Source organism: Protomyctophum bolini, assembly GCF_963924005.1.
Source record: "Protomyctophum bolini genome assembly, chromosome: 14".
NCBI lineage: Eukaryota > Metazoa > Chordata > Actinopteri > Myctophiformes > Myctophidae > Protomyctophum > Protomyctophum bolini.
The window spans coordinates 9,860,263-9,879,195 of record NC_137875.1 but is presented as its reverse complement, the minus strand read 5'-3'; the positions used below and the strand labels follow the sequence as shown (position 1 = coordinate 9,879,195).

The 18,933-nt window shown below is 42.9% G+C and overlaps 1 protein-coding gene across 1 annotated transcript in view; it reads right to left on the bottom strand.

The window, feature by feature from the left end:
* Positions 1-15,595, bottom strand: part of LOC308328207 (protocadherin-15-like) — a gene marked incomplete at both ends in the record, with an annotated part of 276,193 nt that extends 260,598 nt beyond the window's left edge. Inside the window, one exon of the mRNA XM_080781948.1 lies at positions 15,505-15,595. Coding sequence (XP_080638074.1) covers positions 15,505-15,595 — 91 coding nt within the window. The remainder of the gene's footprint in view (positions 1-15,504) is intronic.
* Between the last annotated feature and the right edge of the window lie 3,338 nt (positions 15,596-18,933).

Genomic DNA, 18,933 nt, shown 5'->3' with positions numbered 1-18,933 from the left:
GCCTGATTACAGCCTGATATTAGCATTAACAGTGGCATTTCTTCCACACGGATACAAGGCCCTGACACAAACACAAACAGGGTCCATGTGGGCCACTTGCACATCTGGCCTCCAATCACCACAGTCCAAAAATAGACCCGCGTTGTCGTCACCGTCTGTCTGGAGGAAACCTTGAATGTCCACACAATGGTTACTTCTCCAGGAAAAAGAAAAAGCTGTGTTTTCCGATGGTTCCAATGTAGCTGTTGCTTAGTCCCCGCTTATTTTATGGGGGTCTCTCTGGCACAAAACCTTTTCAGATGAGGGTCCACGGGCAAATACATCCCCTAAGTTTGAGAAGACAAGCCTCTTGTTAATACTGTACTTTATTGCAGGGGTAGGCAACCTTAGGCACCAGTGCCAACATTGGCACAAAGGAGGGTGATCACTGGCACACTGGCAAGTGTGTGAGAGAGTACTTTTGGTTTTAAATAAACTATTTTAAAAAATGCAGTCAAATAAATGAAGTCCCTCACATTAGTGTGTAAATTACATCCTGCATTCTACATTCATTAAAACTGAACTCTGCCCTGAGTCTAATGATCATTATAACAACGTCAAAGAATTTTTTTTTGTTGACAAGCAAAATAAGTTAAATTTTTCCTGTGGTGTCATTAAAATTAATTAATGTTGATATGGCACACTGACGATCTAGAAAATAAACACATGGCACTTCATTTAAAAAAGGTTGCAGACCCCTGCTGCATTAGTACAATATTTATAAAACCCACAGAGACATACTAAAACCACTTTCTATTATTGCTCGTCTATATTTGTTTATTTTGTGTGACACTGTAGTATGGCGAAGAAGGGTGAAATATGGAGATACAAGGTTTCCGCTCGACTGCCACCAAATGTGGCTTCAGTGGGAGAGGAGGAAAAAAGAGAAGAGAAGCAAAGCAATGTACGGGGTTGATTGTAGAGGAGCTGGGGGGGCGGGGGGTTAGAGAGAAAAACTTAGACATTAAGTGATTTCAGTGTACATATTATGGGCACAAAGAAAAGTCCAACGTGCTTCTTCAGCCAGCAGAAGGGCCTGTCGGTGCTCAACAGAATAATGGGCACTTCAGGAGAGACTATCCAAATAAAACACTGCGGCACTCGACTGGTCTCGGCATGTAGCCTATTTGTTATTTTTGCACCCCTGCTAAATAATAAATACATGCAGACCAGTTTGAGTGCTCCAGTAATTGATTTGAGTTGTCTCTCCAGTAGTGCCTTGAGCAAGCATTATTCTCTCTCGTTAGCCAATTTGCAATCTAATTGGTCGTTGTTGGCGGAGAATGACGCAACATGCTCACAGGCAGTGCGTTGTGAGCATGCAGACCGGCTATTTCCCCCGCTTGTCGCACGCCTAAGTATATAGGGCTGAGGGGGTTACGCTTTCATATACTGTGTGTGTGTGTGTGTGTGTGTGTGTGTGTGTGTGCGTGCGTGACCTGGATTTGACAAGCAACAGATCTGGATGTGTGTGCGTGTGGGGTTAGTGTTTGTCTGTCGTGCTCCAGATTGAGGCTTGGCCTTTCATTAACCTTTTCTCTTAATCTGCAGGCCGTTCTGCAGCTGGTGGCCACCATGGGGGACAACAGACAGTGATGCGCGCTGAACAGCGCTAATGTGGACGACCACAGCGGGACGGACAGACAGACAGACGGACGGACAGACGGACGGACGGACGGACAGGGACAAAGCTCTGTAGCAGCACTATGTGGAAGCACGTGTGCTGCTGCCAGTGGTGCTCTATAGTAATACTGCCATGTAGAAATACTCTGTTACGTTAAGTAAAAGTCCGGAATTTAAAATGTAGTAGAGATAAAAATACAAAAGTATTGCCTTCAAAATGTACTTAATGTACCAAAAGCAGAAAGTACTCATTATGCAGAATGTCCCATTTCACGATTTCAAATGTATAATAATCTAATCTGATTGAACTTGCAGATCTGCTATTTTCAAATGGCCAAAGTGTATAGGGGCTGATGTGGTTAATGTATGTTTTGTAATGATAATCAAAATCTACAAAGTAACTATAGTAACTAAAGCTTTCAAATAAATGTAGAGGAGTAAAAGTACAATATTTGGATCTGAGATGTAGTGGAGTAGAAGTAAAAGTATTGGAAATACTCAAGTACAAATACCTCAACATTGTATTTAAGTACATTACTTGAGTACATGCACCTTCCAGCACTGGAAGCAGAGAGAGCATCTGGACACGCTGATGATGATCCCAGAGGGGGAAGCGGAGAACATTTAAGTGGATGACAGCCACGATCAGACGACGAGGAGGAATAATGACTGGAACATTTCGTTTTTATTAGAATTATGTTTAGGTTTTACCGTTCTAAACCCTGCTGTTCTACATACAGCCTTTATGAAATGGTTCTATGGAAGATGGTCAATGACCTAAACCTGTATCCCATTGAACGATTCACATAGTCTTTATGCTATTGCTACATGACAGTACAGTATGACCAGTTCATACATTCTTTGATCTTAAAAATAACAAATGAGCGAACATATCTGATCTGCAAGGCAACGTGTCGTGCTGCAACACGCTGTGCGCTTGTAGATCTGCTATTACCACTGCACAAAATGCTTTTTCCAAAGAAGACATGATGGCTTTGATTGAATCCAAATGATACAATCTGCCCTCATGCCACAGTTGGCTTTTTCTTTGACACAAAAACAAAACACTCTAGTATAGAGCCCTGAGGGACTCTGGTCAAACATCAGGGTTTAAGTGGTTAAGTGACCGACCGTGTCAACAGCCGCTTCCAGATAGATGCTACGCTCCTCTGCCCAAACACCAAGATCATCATCATCATTCCCACCCTTCAAATTAACTTCTACGGCTGCTGCTGTTATGTTTTTATCCTGCCCGGCGGGCGCCTTGAGAATGGCGGACCAGACAGATTTATGTTCCCCGGCGGGGAGGGGGAGTGACAATAAACAATAACAGTGTCATCTCTCTCTCTCTCTCTCCCTCTCTCAAAGTGGGGGTCGAGGGACCGTTCCAGGGAGTCCCCAGAAAACTGAGTTAATATAAGAGTTAATATAGATCAATATCAGCATAAAGTTCTACTTTAACCCCATTTTTCTTTTAAATAGCCGATCTACAAACAAACAAACAAACAAACAAAAACTACGAACACTGTGGCTTCGGGTTTTGAAAAAGAATTACACATATTTTCTCTTATGGAGACACTGTGTGTGTGTGTGTGTGGGGGGGGGTTCCTTCTACAGATTGGAGAAAGGTATACTGTATGGTGTATCAAGTACACAATACACATACAGTATCTAACAGTAAGCAAAACAAGCATGTTTATCAATGCAACAGATGAACATATTTGTGTGTAATTGAGGGACTATGGGACACATGTACTGATAGTTAAGGCTCATTTAAACGTTGCACCACAGTGGCCAAATATATCCAAGCAGCCGACAAGCTCACAACGCTATCTGTCTGTTATTTTAGGTGCCTGACAGCGGTGACACCATCTTGCGACATAAAGCTCAACTACTAAGTCGTTCCTACCTGACCCTGGTGTAATTATCCGTTTGTGCAACTAAATCAAATGACAGGCATTGTGCAGCGCAGCCCGTGCATGCATAATGAACAGGAAGAAAGCCATCTTATAGAGGACAGTCTGACGTCAATATGGGTAGAGGGTCCACGGGTTCATGAACCTTTTATTTGAATTGTAATATTCCCCATAGGGGAATTTTAGATAGCCTCATATAATTACTGTGTTTCAAAAATAAACATGTCATCCCGGGCCGTTTCACTCATATGGATATGAAGAATCAACTGACTGAGAGAAAACGCTATTGTTACTGCTACTGAATTAGTTACATTTTTGCTATAAACAGACTATCATATATGAGTGACTGTCTGTCGTAAACGATAGAGATACCTCCCTGACAATAACGCAGAGACAGCTTGATTATTTTTTTTGGAACACAATGCTTATTATGAAACAATTTTAAGATGACCCCATGTTAATCTCCAGAGAGAAATTCCTTCCGTGAACCAGGCAGAACCAGGGGATGAGCGAGTGACGTCAGGACTCTGGCGCTCTATTAGGGGGTGTGTCACCCACACCAAGTGTTTTTGGAGCTGCCAGTGCCAGTCATGGATACATTTCTATGGTAAGGACACACTGGAGTGCTCCTTTTCCCAGCTGATAAGTCCCTATATCTATCTGACAGTATAGTCATTGACTCATTATTTACATCACTAACCGAAGAGAAAACTTCTTGCTTGCTCTAATATGTGTTTATTCAGTGTAGTGGTGTTAAATAGTGATACAGAGCTATACATATGGGGTTAGGTCAGCCATCACGACGTGCTTAGTTCCCTGGGCAACCAGGGTTGAGGTGACATTTGAAGCAGGCATCATTACATCACCTATTGATAGCAACATGAGTTAGAATTCCCTCCTCGATGTTGTAAGACGATAAGAGTGCCACTCACTTCACACGGGTGTTATTTTTATTATTATGATTGCCATTGTTGAAGGCAAGTTCTTTGTGCACTGCACACAATGGCATTTCGCTTCTTGTACTTCTTAGGGCCGATTCAAAATCAAATGATTTTGTCTCGTCAGAAATTTTCAGTAGCACCGAAGAGACGACTTTAGGACGGTACCCGCCCCCCCGGACCTCAAATGACGTCACATTGTAGGCTCTACAGCGCCGAACCGACTTTTATTCTGCTCTAAAATAGGAGTATGAATCGGCCCTATAAGAGCAGTGACAAATAAAACCTTCTTGATCCATTTTGACCAGGATAATAGTATCATGTGAGCAGCATGCTAAAATACAGGTATATATAATAATACATGTTATTACGTTTAGTCTTTGCAAAACCTCTCTTAGTTAATTTATTTTATTTTAAAAATTGCATTATCCTGAAATATATTGGCAATTATGAAAACACATTTTCAGACCGGAAGAACCAAGTCATTTGGCGTTCCTGCACTTTAAAGCAACGTTTCAAAATGATCAACGTGGGATTAATTCATGCACATGGTCGAAACCGATGGAATGTTTCATTTGGCTTTAACCCATTCTGACCTGAGATCAGATTCATACGAGGTTTCCACCGGACACACACTGGTCTGATGAACCCACTCTGACCTGAGATCAGATTATAAAAATGTCAGTCGCTCTTCGATTTTTCAAAAATAGCAGACCTACAAGCTCGTAGCGCGCCACTCGGTGGCGTGCTATGAGCGTGTAGATCTGCTATTTTTCAATAGCTAAAGCATAACGTGCTGCTAACACCAAAATGGGTTCCCGTTCAGAATGGGTTAAACTAAAAGGAATCCCTGGAAGGAGCAGCAGCCCGCTCAACTTCTGAATTCAGCCTCTAATGGCACATAATGGAGAAAATGGATAAATGACATCGTCACGGCGGCTGCTTCCTCACACTGCCTGCCTTTAACCCATTTTGGGCGGGAACCCATATTGGTGTTTTAAACATTAGGTTATACTTTAGCTATTGCAAAACAGCAGATCTACAAGCTCGTAGCGCGGCACAGAGAGTTTGTAGATCTGCTATTTTTGTATCTTTGAATATATATTCTTTCAGAGCGAACGTTTTTAACTCAAAGCAGGGGGGCTCCCTGGAACGACATATTTTCAGATGGGGTCGGCGGTACATTATCATTTTTGGGGTCCTTGACATATTTAGAACCACTGATATAGAAACATGAGGTTTTTCAGAAATGGACTTTTTTTACGTCCGGTCTAAATGGATTAAGCACATGATGGAACCCTAGCGGCCCTATTCTGGGCTTGTCATAATAGGTGAACATTTGACAAAAATAGCCCATCTCCAAGCTTCACAAAGCAACCATAACGGGCGTCTATTTCCGGCGAAGAGAGTTGGTGCAGAGAGAAGAAAGGAGGGTACCAAGCATGGGCCCCCGGCACCAAGATTTGGTGCAATAATAATAAAGTTATAAAGTTAAATTAAGAAGTGGAGCGTTCTCCCGGGTGCTTCGAACGCCACTGAACAACTTTCATTGAAATGAATTGCTGGGGGCGGGGCAGTCCATCCCTTTAGATATATGTATGGGCAGGAGCCTATATCTGCCGTTACTGTATAGCGTGTGGCAGCTTAGTACACCCCCCAGCCATGATGTATAAGTACACCCCCATAGTATGTCACAGGGACTTATACCCTCAATCCAACCAAGCAGAGAGGTATTGGATCCCATTTATAACAGTCTTTGGTTTGACCAGTCCGGGGGATTGAAGAACCTGACCTCTCCCCTAACAGCAGGGCCATGTGGCCATTTGACCAGTCCGGGGGATTGAAGACCCTGACCTCTCCCCTAACAACAGGGCCATGTGGCCATTTGACCAGTCCGGGGGATTGAAGACCCTGACCTCTCCCCTAACAACAGGGCCATGTGGCCATTTGACCAGTCCGGGGGATTGAAGACCCTGACCTCTCCCCTAACAACAGGGCCATGTGGCCATTTGACCAGTCCGGGGGATTGAAGACCCCGACCTCTCCCCTAACAACAGGGCCATGTGGCCATTTGACCAGTCCGGGGGATTGAAGACCCTGACCTCTCCCCTAACAACAGGGCCATGTGGCCATTTGACCAGTCCGGGGGATTGAAGACCCTGACCTCTCCCCTAACAACAGGGCCATGTGGCCATTTGACCAGTCCGGAGGATTGAAGACCCTGACCTCTCCCCTAACAACAAGGCCATGTGGCCATTTGACCAGTCCGGGGGATTGAAACCCTGACCTCTCCCCTAACAACAGGGCCATGTGGCCATTTGACCAGTCGGGGGGATTGAAGACCCTGACCTCTCCCCTAACAACAGGGCCATGTGGCCATTTGACCAGTCCGGGGGATTGAAGACCCTGACCTCTCCCCTAACAACAGGGCCATGTGGCCATTTGACCAGTCCGGGGGATTGAAGACCCTGACCTCTCCCCTAACAACAGGGCCATGTGGCCATTTGACCAGTCCGGGGGATTGAAACCCTGACCTCTCCCCTAACAACAGGGCCATGTGGCCATTTGACCAGTCCGGGGGATTGAAGACCCTGACCTCTCCCCTAACAACAGGGCCATGTGGCCATTTGACCAGTCCGGGGGATTGAAGACCCTGACCTCTCCCCTAACAACAGGGCCATGTGGCCATTTGACCAGTCCGGGGGATTTAAACCCTGACCTCTCCCCTAACAGCAAGGCCATGTGGCCAAGAGTATAGATTGTAGATCAGCTGTAGATCAGATCACAGTCAACTGAAGGGTTAAGATAAGATACGACTTGTATTGATCCGAAGGGAAAGCGAGGGAAATCCAGTCATCAGAAGCAGCACAACAGTTAAACGATACAATTACAGAGCTAAAAATGAGTTAGATTTGTTTTCTCCAACCTTTTCATACCAACCTGCAAATTGATAAATAGACTCCCATTTGAAAATATTCTGTGCCAGGGAACCCAGAAGAGAAGATTTGTCTCAAAATGAATCAAAATGGTAAAAGCTACTTTTGTAATGTATAAAATTGATAAAGTGTTCAAAATGATTGTGTCGCCGGATTAACACAGCCAATAAGCACCCCTGGGGGTCCCCGGACCCCACATTGAGAACCAGACGAGTTAGATCTGCTGTACATGTACTGTTCCAAAATCTGGCAATCATCAATTTTTCATGAACCTAGATTGTCTTTAATATTCATAGCTGCACAAGGGGAGAGAAGAGCACTGAAAATCCATCCGGTTGTGCCAAAGAAAAAGAAAAGAACCTGCAGCAGCAGCAGCTGCAGGCAGCCTTTGTAGGTGGGCCTAGGATCAGCCTGGCTGTATGGGCCCACCCACATCTACTGTACATGTACAACCGGCACATACAGAACCTGAAATCCTGGCACCGTGCCTGACCTGCTGACCTATATTCTGAATAGAAACAACCAATCAGTTGCACTGTAAAAGAACAGTGCATTGCTGCTGTCAGGCGGAAACCTCTTGTCTCCATATTTTAACTTTTAGTTTTTTTTTCTTCATAAATTAACGCCCTATTTTATCACACTACAGCGTCTCACACAGGCATCAAAGGATGCTTACGCTTATGCTTACAAAGATCCATACGCTCAGAACGTGTTGTGAAGCGACGCGTGGTGAGCTTGTAGATCTGCTACTTCTTTTGGTGACTTTAATGCAGGAAAGTAACCAGTTTTGGATATGCAAGGATTCCAACCGAGAAATGCAATATACAGTATAGCTTGACGCCCACACAAGCACACACATGGGTGCAAAGACACAGTTCACACCTTCAGCACACCGTTCTTTGTTTTTTATGAGGTTGACTGAGCATATTAAATTAAGCTACTGTGTGTGACTGTGTGTGTGTGTGTGCGTGTGCGTGTGACGTGTGTGTGTGTGTGTGTGTGTGTGTGTGCAAAGCCAACTATATAGGAAACTGGGAATTACAGGCTTACAGTATCAGCAGCAAGACAGAGCACAGGTGGTGATGTTTATTCGAAGACGAAACCTTTCAGGGTGCAAAAGAAAAAACAGGTAGCCACAGGGCCATGTTCCAGAACAAGGCGACGCAGAGTTTCAAAGCCATTGTTATTGGCGGTCAGTGGTTTTGGTGACTCGACACGACAAACACTTATCTGTTAATGTGCTCAGAGCCGGTGAGCGGCGGAGCTCCGGTCCAAAAAGCAAACGGCAAAGTGCCCGTTCACCTTCAGAGGGCTGGCGCGATTCATCTGAGGTGATTCATCTCTCAGTGCCAAAAGGAAACCATCCGGAGCCAGAGGAAAGACTCCCGAAAGACAGAGATACAGAGTCTAGTAAACGGCATACAGTGGTGGGAAAAAGTACTGATGTTTTACTTAAGTACACGTATCAATATAGTGCAATGTAGAAATACTGTGTTACAAGTGAAAGTGCCACAGTATTACTATCAAAATGTATTCTAAAGTACCGAAAGTAGAATCTACTCAATGTAGAATTTTCCATTTTACAAGTTTTCAAATGTAAATATATTCTTTTTTTATATAGCATATCTGCAAGCTCACAATGTGTCACATCACGACGCATTGTGAGCTTGTAGATCAGCTATTTTTAAATGGCCAAAATATGTTTTGTAATGATAATCAAAACCTACAAAAGTAAATAGTACAATTTCAAATAAGTGTAGTGGAGTACAAGTACAATATTAGTAGAAGGAAAGTACTGACATTTTAAAATACTTCAGTAAAGTAGAAATTCCTCAAATCTGTACTTGTACTGTGCATGAACTTACTACACCACTGCCGGCATGGCTGCACTATACTGTGCAATTGAGGCCATCAGACAGTTAGCTAAATTAATTAGCCTATCCGTTATCTCTCTAAGTAGCTAGAATCCACCCCCCCTAAATAGAACAGCCTACATCTTAAAACTGTCAATTGAAAACATTCAACAGTGCCTGAGTGTAGTGGGATAATTTCTACCCTTCATCATTCCGTTTTAAATTGGGCTACAGTGATATGCATACTATAGCCTCGCAGTCCCGCCGCCCCCTTTCAGAACGACGAGTGGCCCAGGAAATAATTCCCTGTTAATTTTCCCCATGGACTTTTCAAAAGTAATTTATTCAAGACGTTTACACCGCAGACAAGGCCAACTTGTGACAAATGACAATAAACAATGTTTTAGAAAAAAAAAGGCAGAGTACAACACTTTTTGTTTTGTTTTTCTTCTTACTAATTACTTGCGTTACATGCGTTAAGGTTGGCGAACATGCATTAAGGTTGGCGAACATGCGTTAAGGTTGGCGAACATGCATTAAGGTTGGTGAACATACATTAAGGTTGGCGAACATGCATTAAGGTTGGCGAACATGCGTTAAGGTTGGCGAACATGCATTAAGGTTGTGCGAACATGCATTAAGGTTGGCGAACATGCATTAAGGTTGGCGAACATGCATTAAGGTTGGCGAACATGCATTAAGGTTGGTGAACATGTGTTAAGGTTGGCGAACATGCATTAAGGTTGGCGAACATGCATTAAGGTTGGCGAACATGCATTAAGGTTGGCGAACATGCATTAAGGTTGATGAACATGCATTAAGGTTGGTGAACATGTGTTAAGGTTGACGAACATGCATTAAGGTTGGTGAACATGTGTTAAGGTTGACGAACATGCATTAAGGTTGGTGAACATGTGTTAAGGTTGGCGACCATGCGTTAAGGTTGGTGAACATGCATTAAGGTTGGCGAACATGCATTAAGGTTGATGAACATGCATTAAGGTTGGCGAACATGCATTAAGGTTGATGAACATGCATTAAGGTTGGTGAACATGTGTTAAGGTTGGCGACCATGCGTTAAGGTTGGTGAACATGCATTAAGGTTGGCGAACATGCATTAAGGTTGACGAACATGCATTAAGGTTGGTGAACATGTGTTAAGGTTGGCGACCATGCGTTAAGGTTGGCGACCAGATTAAGGTTGGCAAACATGCGCTGCTCCGTGCTTTCGGTTATGTTTAGGTTAGGGTTAGAGATAGGGTTAGTAAGGTTAGTGATGGTCGAAATAACGCCACACAGCCAGACATAACACTCAACAAATGAGTTTGGTAGTATCAAAGCAAACCTTTCCATAACACCTCAACAGTGCCACAGGCTGATCAGTGATCACCTCCATGCCATGCCTCGGCCTGAAAAGGTTAAGAACCCCCTGTTCTAGAGAGCCGGACAGTTTCTGCACCATCCCGAAAATCGAAAGAAAGAAAGAAAGAAAGAAAGAAAGAAAGAAAGACCTCTATCTCTTTGATATGAATAAAGCCATGGCACAGGATTACACAGATTTATTCCATTGTTTCACACCTAAGTGGACCTGGAACGAAATCAAGAACAGAAGAATAATGAGGATGAAAGGAGAGGAACAGGAGGCGGGTGAGAGAGAGAGAAGGGAACAGAGAGACACAGAGGCTGGAAGGAGAGCATGAGATAACATGACAGTTTGAAAGGTACAGTGTGTGAAGGCCGACCTCGGTCGAGTACAGTACATGTACAGTAGAGTGTTGTCACGTGTGGACTAAAGTGTGTCTCTATCTCTGTATCTTACTGTAGTACAGGACTGACAAGGTAACACACGCACACAAGCATGCAGGCACAAACAAAACAAGCCTTGAGAAATGGCTCGAGAGCTTGGCAAGAAACGCAATTGGACCTGGCAAAGGATAAAGCGAGTCTGGCTTCAATATTAAAGTTCTGGCTTCATTTTAGCAGGTAAAGCCAGAATTGTACTTCGTTATAAAGGGCGGTGCCACGCCGAAAACAGACAACATGCAATCAATCTCACAACACTAGCATGTCCGAACTCATCTCACCTATGACTATGAAAGGTCAAGATGACCGTGATTTTCGTGCGATTTGATTGGCCACTCTCTCCCCGACTCGTATAATGATCTTCCCACCTCTCCCTGCACCCGTTGACGGCTTGCCATTGTCTTCTAAATGTTACATTAATACATTCCCACTAATTCCTCATGTGTATACAAATGTACTCACAACATGTAGAATAAATGTTGTTTTAGAGGTTATATTTGTTATATGCGGTTTGCAGAAATAACAATGTCTGATTTTATTTCTCCCGAAAATATATGGTGAAATATGGTGTTTTGACTGACTGGCGTATTGTTTCCACCAAGCGCATAGCTCAATAAATATAAATAAATGTCGACTATACACACCATCTTTATAGCATAATTATGTAAGGTGGTGATGATAAAAATAAATCAATTATCCTTTTTATATAGACTACACGTGTATGGGTAAGGGGTCGGGCGCATCGATGTAATTATTAATATATATTTGATTGATTGTGCCAGCGCTAGCAGAGAGGTCCGCATCCCCGCAGCAGAAGGTTTATAGCAGCACGGTTTAGATACACACCATAGGATAGATCAAGTCATGTGAAGCATCACCGCCACAAATAGTGCTACAGCGTTATCTAAAATGCACTTCCGCATACCTCACCGGCAGTTACTTGGATTCATGAACATGCCTCTGCGAGAGAGGGAGAGAGAGAAAAAAAGGAAAGAGCTGTGTGTGCGTGCAGATCAGTTCCACTGGTCGCTTGCAGAAAAGTTTACAGACAAAGAAGGACGGACAGTTATCTTTTGACTGACAAAACATTTAGAGGTTCGGTTCGGTCCATCGGGAAATGTAGGTCGGGTCTACCTGACCATTCAATAACATCCCTCATCATGGATAATAATCATTGTATTCCTATTATCTTATCAACATAGTAAACAAATCCCAAGTTAACCAGCCAAACATAATGTTTGGCTGGTTAACTTGGGATTTGTTTACGCCTGCATTCCATTTCCAACTAATTCAATCATATATTATATGATTGAATTAGTTGGAAATGGAATGCAGGCGTTGGCAGTTGAAATGCAAATGAACAATTAGCTTGAACAATGCCCATCTCCAGATGTCGGAAGGTGTGAAACTTCACTGCTTGCGGGGGAGAAAGGGTGACGACGTATAATATTTAGAAAAAGCCATGCAAGGGGAACTTTCTCAGAACTTCATGGGCAAAGAAAATGCACTTAAAAATCTCAAAATCGGTCAGATGGATCGCTTAGACGTGCTAGTGTTAATATTATGCTCTTGTGAGGACAGTCACACACACACACACACACACACATGATGGATATTTCTCTTCATATTATGTTCACATATTAATGTAATGTTAAAAATTGTCCTCGCTCTGGTGTACAGGATTGCCCTGTCACCGAGTAGGGACATTCTGTTTTTGCATGTTCATTCATTCTATTATCAGCTGTCACCCACTCCAGATTGATTCAAACTGGAGGAAACAACCTGACCTAAATGACACTCTCACCCCATGAGATAAACCGTGAACAACAGAATCCGTAATCATGGAACATGATTACCAGTCAAAAACATGATCTGTTGTTTGGCGTCTGATGACGCCTGACCCTAATCACGCTGTTCGACCTATGGAGAAGTGACACTGCATTCTGATAAACGATGACATGTTGAATTGTATATATACTATTGTAAAATGATGTAACAGTGTTCAGAAGCTCTTGCGGTACGGAGAATTCTCTCTCCTACCATATTTCATCATTCTTGTCACATATTTCATGTGTAACATACTTTGTAAGAACCGAAGAATTTCACTAAAGATCCTTGTATTAACCTGGTCGTCCGTGTGAACATTCCTTTCAAGTCTTTTTCCCTCTGGTTTTCCACCAGAGAGAGTACTTTTGAGTTGTTGGTTGAGCTGTCTGTTGTTTCCAAGGAAAGATAGTTAAGGTGGAGTTAAAGTGTATAATTTATACTTATCAACACACACACACGTGAGTCGAAGCAATAATTATGCTTAAATTGTCCTCTCTGAAATGTGGGAAGTTTGCACATGGAGCTACAAGACGAATCCTCTTTGCGAGATCACTGGACTGTTTATACACTCCCCTTTTCAATAATGTCTTGTTCAGAGCAATATTTCGGGGGGACTCTTAAAAGCCTCGCTTGTGAGAGCAAAGCGATTTACATTGGAGAACCATCCGGAATATTCAAAGCCCCACGTGACAGTGATATCTTTACAGCCCCTCTTATTCGATCAAATCAAATTGATTTTTTCCCCCTGACCTCCAAATGGCATTTGTATCAAAGCCTTTTGTAAATGCTTGGCAGCAGTACAACTGTGCGTCCAGCGACATACTTAATCATTTTATATTGGACTATACATCACGGACAATGACCAAAAATAATCTTGGCTCTCATTAAACTCAAGATTGTGTACATAACATTAAATCTTAGGGCCAGAACAGTGCCCTCGTCTTGGAATAATAATTTACATTCACTAATACATATAGTCCATTAACGTTGCCCATTTGGGAGGCTATTCATTTTGTTAAGAAACATAAATAAATCCTCCATATTTCATTATCCAGGGATGACTTTTCTTTGTGCTCTATATAGTTGTATGCAGCACATTACTGAATTAATTCACACGCCGTTTCCTTTGGCAGAAAACTATTAAACGATGATTACAACCGCAGCAGAACTTAATAATTCCATTGAATGCTTTCTGGAGAAGTGGGAGACCAACAGGGGTCATCAAATTAATGGCTTAGGAATGTGACAAAAGAAATGCCCATCAATGCAAGTCTCCATGGGGTGAGTAATCAATAGAGGAAAAAGTCATTTTGGGGGTGAACTATCCCTTAAAGATCTGCTATTTATTGAAAAGCAAAGAAAACCCCCAGGGCGGGAACCCCTTTTGGTGTTAGCATTATGTTATGCTTTAGCTATTGAAAAATAGCAGATATACAAGCTCATAGCGCGTCACAGAGTGGCACGCTACGAGCTTGTAGGTCTGCTATTTTTGAAAAATCGAAGAACGACTGACATAGAAACATAGCTTTTTCGGAAGACTGTCAGGATGTAGAAGACATTTTTAGAATGTGATCTCAGGTCAGAATGGGTTAAACAATGATTATTAATAACAACCGCAGCAGAACTTAATTCCATTCAATGCATTCTAGAGCAGTGGTTCCTAAAGTGGGGTCATGGGACCAGGGGTCATCCAATTATTGGCTTAGGAATGCGACAAAAAAGAAAAAGAAAAAAAAAGAAGAAAACCCATCAATTCATGTCTCCATGGGGTGGAGTGAGTGATCAATAGAGGTAAAAGTCAACCGCGACTTCTATAGACTCAACCAACAACCTCAGATCAGACAAGAGGACCCGCTGAGTTGAAGCAGCAACAGATCAAACGCCATGGTCGTTTCGTCTGATTCACACTGAGAAAGGCCGTATGGGCCAAAACTTCTGTTGTTTGATCTGCTGCTGAGGCTTTTACAAAAATAATAATAATAATAATAATAAGAGATCATCAAAAGGACACAAGAGACAGCAAGAGAGTACTGTTGAAAATGTTGTACAAAATAAAGTAGAGGTGGCTTCAACTTTTTCAGCCCTACAATGACGCAGTGAACATCAATCACCCATCATTTTCACGTCCACTCTCACTCAAAGTGGACCAATTTCTTTTCCGCTCGTCAAATGGAAGAAAAGCTAATCATTGCCTTTAGCCAGTTTCTCTGACCTATCGAACCCTACCCGTTTAATTTACAAAGTGTGGCTTGGGTACTAAGCGACTCGGAAGCAACGTAGCTGTCAATGCGTGGGCGTTTTGTAGCATCTGTCAATGCTAGCGTGACGATGCACAGAATTAGTCTCCCCTCTAGCCATTGATGGGTTGCAGATTTGATACGCTGTTTGGAGGAAGCACAGTTTCCATCGCCAAAGTGTTCAAAATAACGGAAAAAAACACAGACAGGCAGAGACACACAGTTTCTAAGATCATCCTCCCCGGATCATGACCTAAACACAACAGCATACAATCACACAATCAACACAAGACTGCATAACTAGAAACATTTCCCCAGTGTGCCCTCCATACCTCCGGTGTCCTGGCCCCAGCTGTAGGCTAGCAGAGAGAGGATTGCCATGCTTGTCCCCAGCCATCTGAAGAGCATCCACCTCTGCCTCATCTTCCGTCAAGCCTTAGTGCCTGGACACCTGCATGAAGACAAACACAAGCTTTAGTGCCTAGTGAATTATAGGTATTGCAATATATCCAGTCATGTTTGGAGCTCAGTGTGCAGCCCTTCTCTAACCTTGAACAAAGGAATTAGAACTGCATGAGGACAAAAAACATTCAAACGTTTTAGCTCGAGAGACCCAAAAGAGAAATGAGACATTTGCCTTGTAACCAAACCGGTGAAAATATCAGATCTGCAACTCAACGCAGCTCAAAATCATCACAATTAACTTTTTGTTTTCCTTTTCATGGCAATCGTTGCCATTTAATTTATTTTTCTGCCATTTACGTACATATTTTGACCCGTAGGCTAGGTTACGGCAGGTGCCAACTACGAGCATGTCCGTAGACCCCCGTATTGAAAGCAGCGACCGTCAGCATACCTTTTAGCATTGCTAAAAGTCCCCACCAGCTATGGGATTTTTACAGCCAGGCTCCATTTATCTCCATTAAAAGCAGGATATTCAAAAGCCTGTATCTCTAAAGCTTTGAGCGATGTCCATGGTGAGCCGTCTCGCAATCCGATAATACGATCGACCTAGCGGGCAGAAAAAAGATTAGTTATCAAATACTTTTGAACTAATAAAGTAGTATTCGGTTCATTTAATTCAAATTCACATTAAAAGTAGTATTCTAATTTTATTATTTCCAATTTAAAAAGTACAATTTTGATGCAGGGACATTGGGGGAGGTAGCGAACAACCCAAAGTTTGCTACTATCCTATGATTAGAGTCAGTGGTGGGATAAACAGACTTACCCTAGAGTGAAACAATGGAAATAAACCTTCATATTACAAAATAAAGTCCATGACATTTATTTTCATTCGAAGAGCGACGTAGGTCTCAAATCAAATCAAAACCTAATCCAGGGGGACTGCTCATCACAGTCAATATTTGTCACATATACGAAGTCTTATTCAAATGTGAATACGAAATAAAACATAGAAAACAAGGCGCTCCGGTCGGGGACGTGCACCACATCTTTGAGCATGTCCGGTGGCACGGACAGACACAGAGACACGTGCACAGAGTACACACAGAGTAACGTCCGGACAGACACAGAGACACGTGCACAGAGTACACACAGAGTAACGTCCGGACAGACACAGAGACACATGCAGAGTACACACAGAGTAACTTACTCTGTGTTTTGGACAGACACAGAGACACGTGCACAGAGTACACACAGAGTAACTTACTCAGTGTTTTGGACGTGCAGCTGAATACTTAAATGTTTAGCTGCTGCCGAGCGGACGTGCCTGAGCGGTGAAGGTGAGCGGGGGGGAATCAAAGTGTGAAAAACGTACTGCCCTTCACGTTCCGCCCTCGGGTACAGCGATAATTGCCCGGGTGATGACGGTCTAATGTATGTACTTTCCTCTGCGCAGTTCCTGGCAGCTCTTGCATGCACACCTTCACACCGTGTTCACACCGTTAGGCTCCGCCAGGAAGACATACAGTAGTCAAGTTCACTTCTAAAGCCATCCGTTGATTCCTTCCAAGCCACTCTACTATGATCAGCAGTCTCTCTCAGTCAGCCGTCAGTCTGTCATTGTCCATTAACGTTATGATAGTGCTCTTTATACATGCCTCGTCTTTCATCTACTCCTGCCGCAGCAGAATACGCAAGTCTACCTGCAAACCCACCTCCAGGGGGTCCAGGCAGGGGGTCCCCCCCAAGCTTTTATGTCCTAATCTTACACATACTAACTGCCTGGTTTCATTATTTCTCTGTGTCTGTAGTAACAAGGCAAGGCAGGGAGTATATCCAAGAGCAGAGCCATGAACATAAGTTCAGAGTTCAAAAGAAAATCAATACAAAAAAAAAAGAAAACATATCAAATATAACAATACATACATTTGGTGTGCACTTAAATTAGAGTGCCTTGGTCTCTCTGTGCAGCGAGCAACAGATATCAGGTATGAAGTGTGTTAAAATGGAATACATAACTGACATTCCTATATTTTATATTCATAGTCATTCAGTGCGTCAGACAGCCATTCAGTACATAAAAAGCCATAGTCCCAGACAGGATTCAAACGGCGCTATTCAAATCCAAGTGACAATGATATGCAAAGGAGAGCTTATGTGTTGAGCTACTCGCGGGTTGTGTCCCTGTGTACATATAGCAGCGTATACAGATGTACGAAAAAGCCACAGCTGTGACAGTATGGAAGATAAAGGTGTGGGCTTATTTGTTACCGTACACCCTACTGTGTCTGTCTGAGGTATTCAGAGTCATGCATTCTTTGGGGAGAGGCTTATTTCGCAGGGCGGCAGGTGATAAGCCGTACAATCAGCTTTCATAGCATACGCCACTATGCGAGAGGGAGGGGAGAGGCGCGCTCATGCATCGACAATATCCTGATATCAAAGCATGTTTCTGAATCAACACTCCTGACAGAGTCAGAGACATCATCATTTACTGTCAGGAGCACTGCACTCACACACTCACGCACATGCACACACATGCACGCACAAACAAACACCTATTTACTTGCGTTTTGTTATTCCTGCTGTGTTGTTGGAATACAGACACCACAATCACACAAGGCTTGGGCAGTATCAAAGTATTATACAGGCAGCATATTTAGAAATCCTGATTTCCAACACAGTAGGAAACATTTTAATGTAAAATAAAAATTTACATTTGGATCTGAGATGTATGGAGTAGAAGTATAGCAAATTGGAAATACTCAAAATAGTACCTCAAAATTGTACTAAGGAACAGTACTTGAGTACAAAAATGTTTTGGCCATGTCTCGCGAGTTCATGTGCAAGCTCCGACATTTCATTGTTTTACAGGAAAGAAAGAAAAAGATAGCGACAGACATCTATATGTTACAGTCAGAGTACAGTATGTGAGCGGGGGGAACAATCCTGTGGATAGTAAGTCTTGATTCTCTTGTCTTGTGGTGTTACAACAGAGATTGCACACCGTTTTCCTATTCTCCGACATTTCTTTCCTCTCTCCTGCTTCCCTGTGGCGTTCCCCATTTCAAAGGCAGTTTGATTTCCATCAATACTATCTTTCTTTCTGAGCAAGATTACTATCATTTTCACACGAGAACGCTCAAACCTTGCACCACAAAAACCTCCCACTATGGCGCCATTATCATTCTGCCAATCCAAGCCAAGTTAAAGTGATGTTTACCTTTGGTATAAACTAGGATTAAACTTTTGCGGTTGGGCAGAATAAACCCTGTACATTAAAAACAAAATAGGCCCGGACGGTTAGCTCAACCATCTGGGCACCTAGGTTGCCAAGCCAGCCATCACTCCCCATC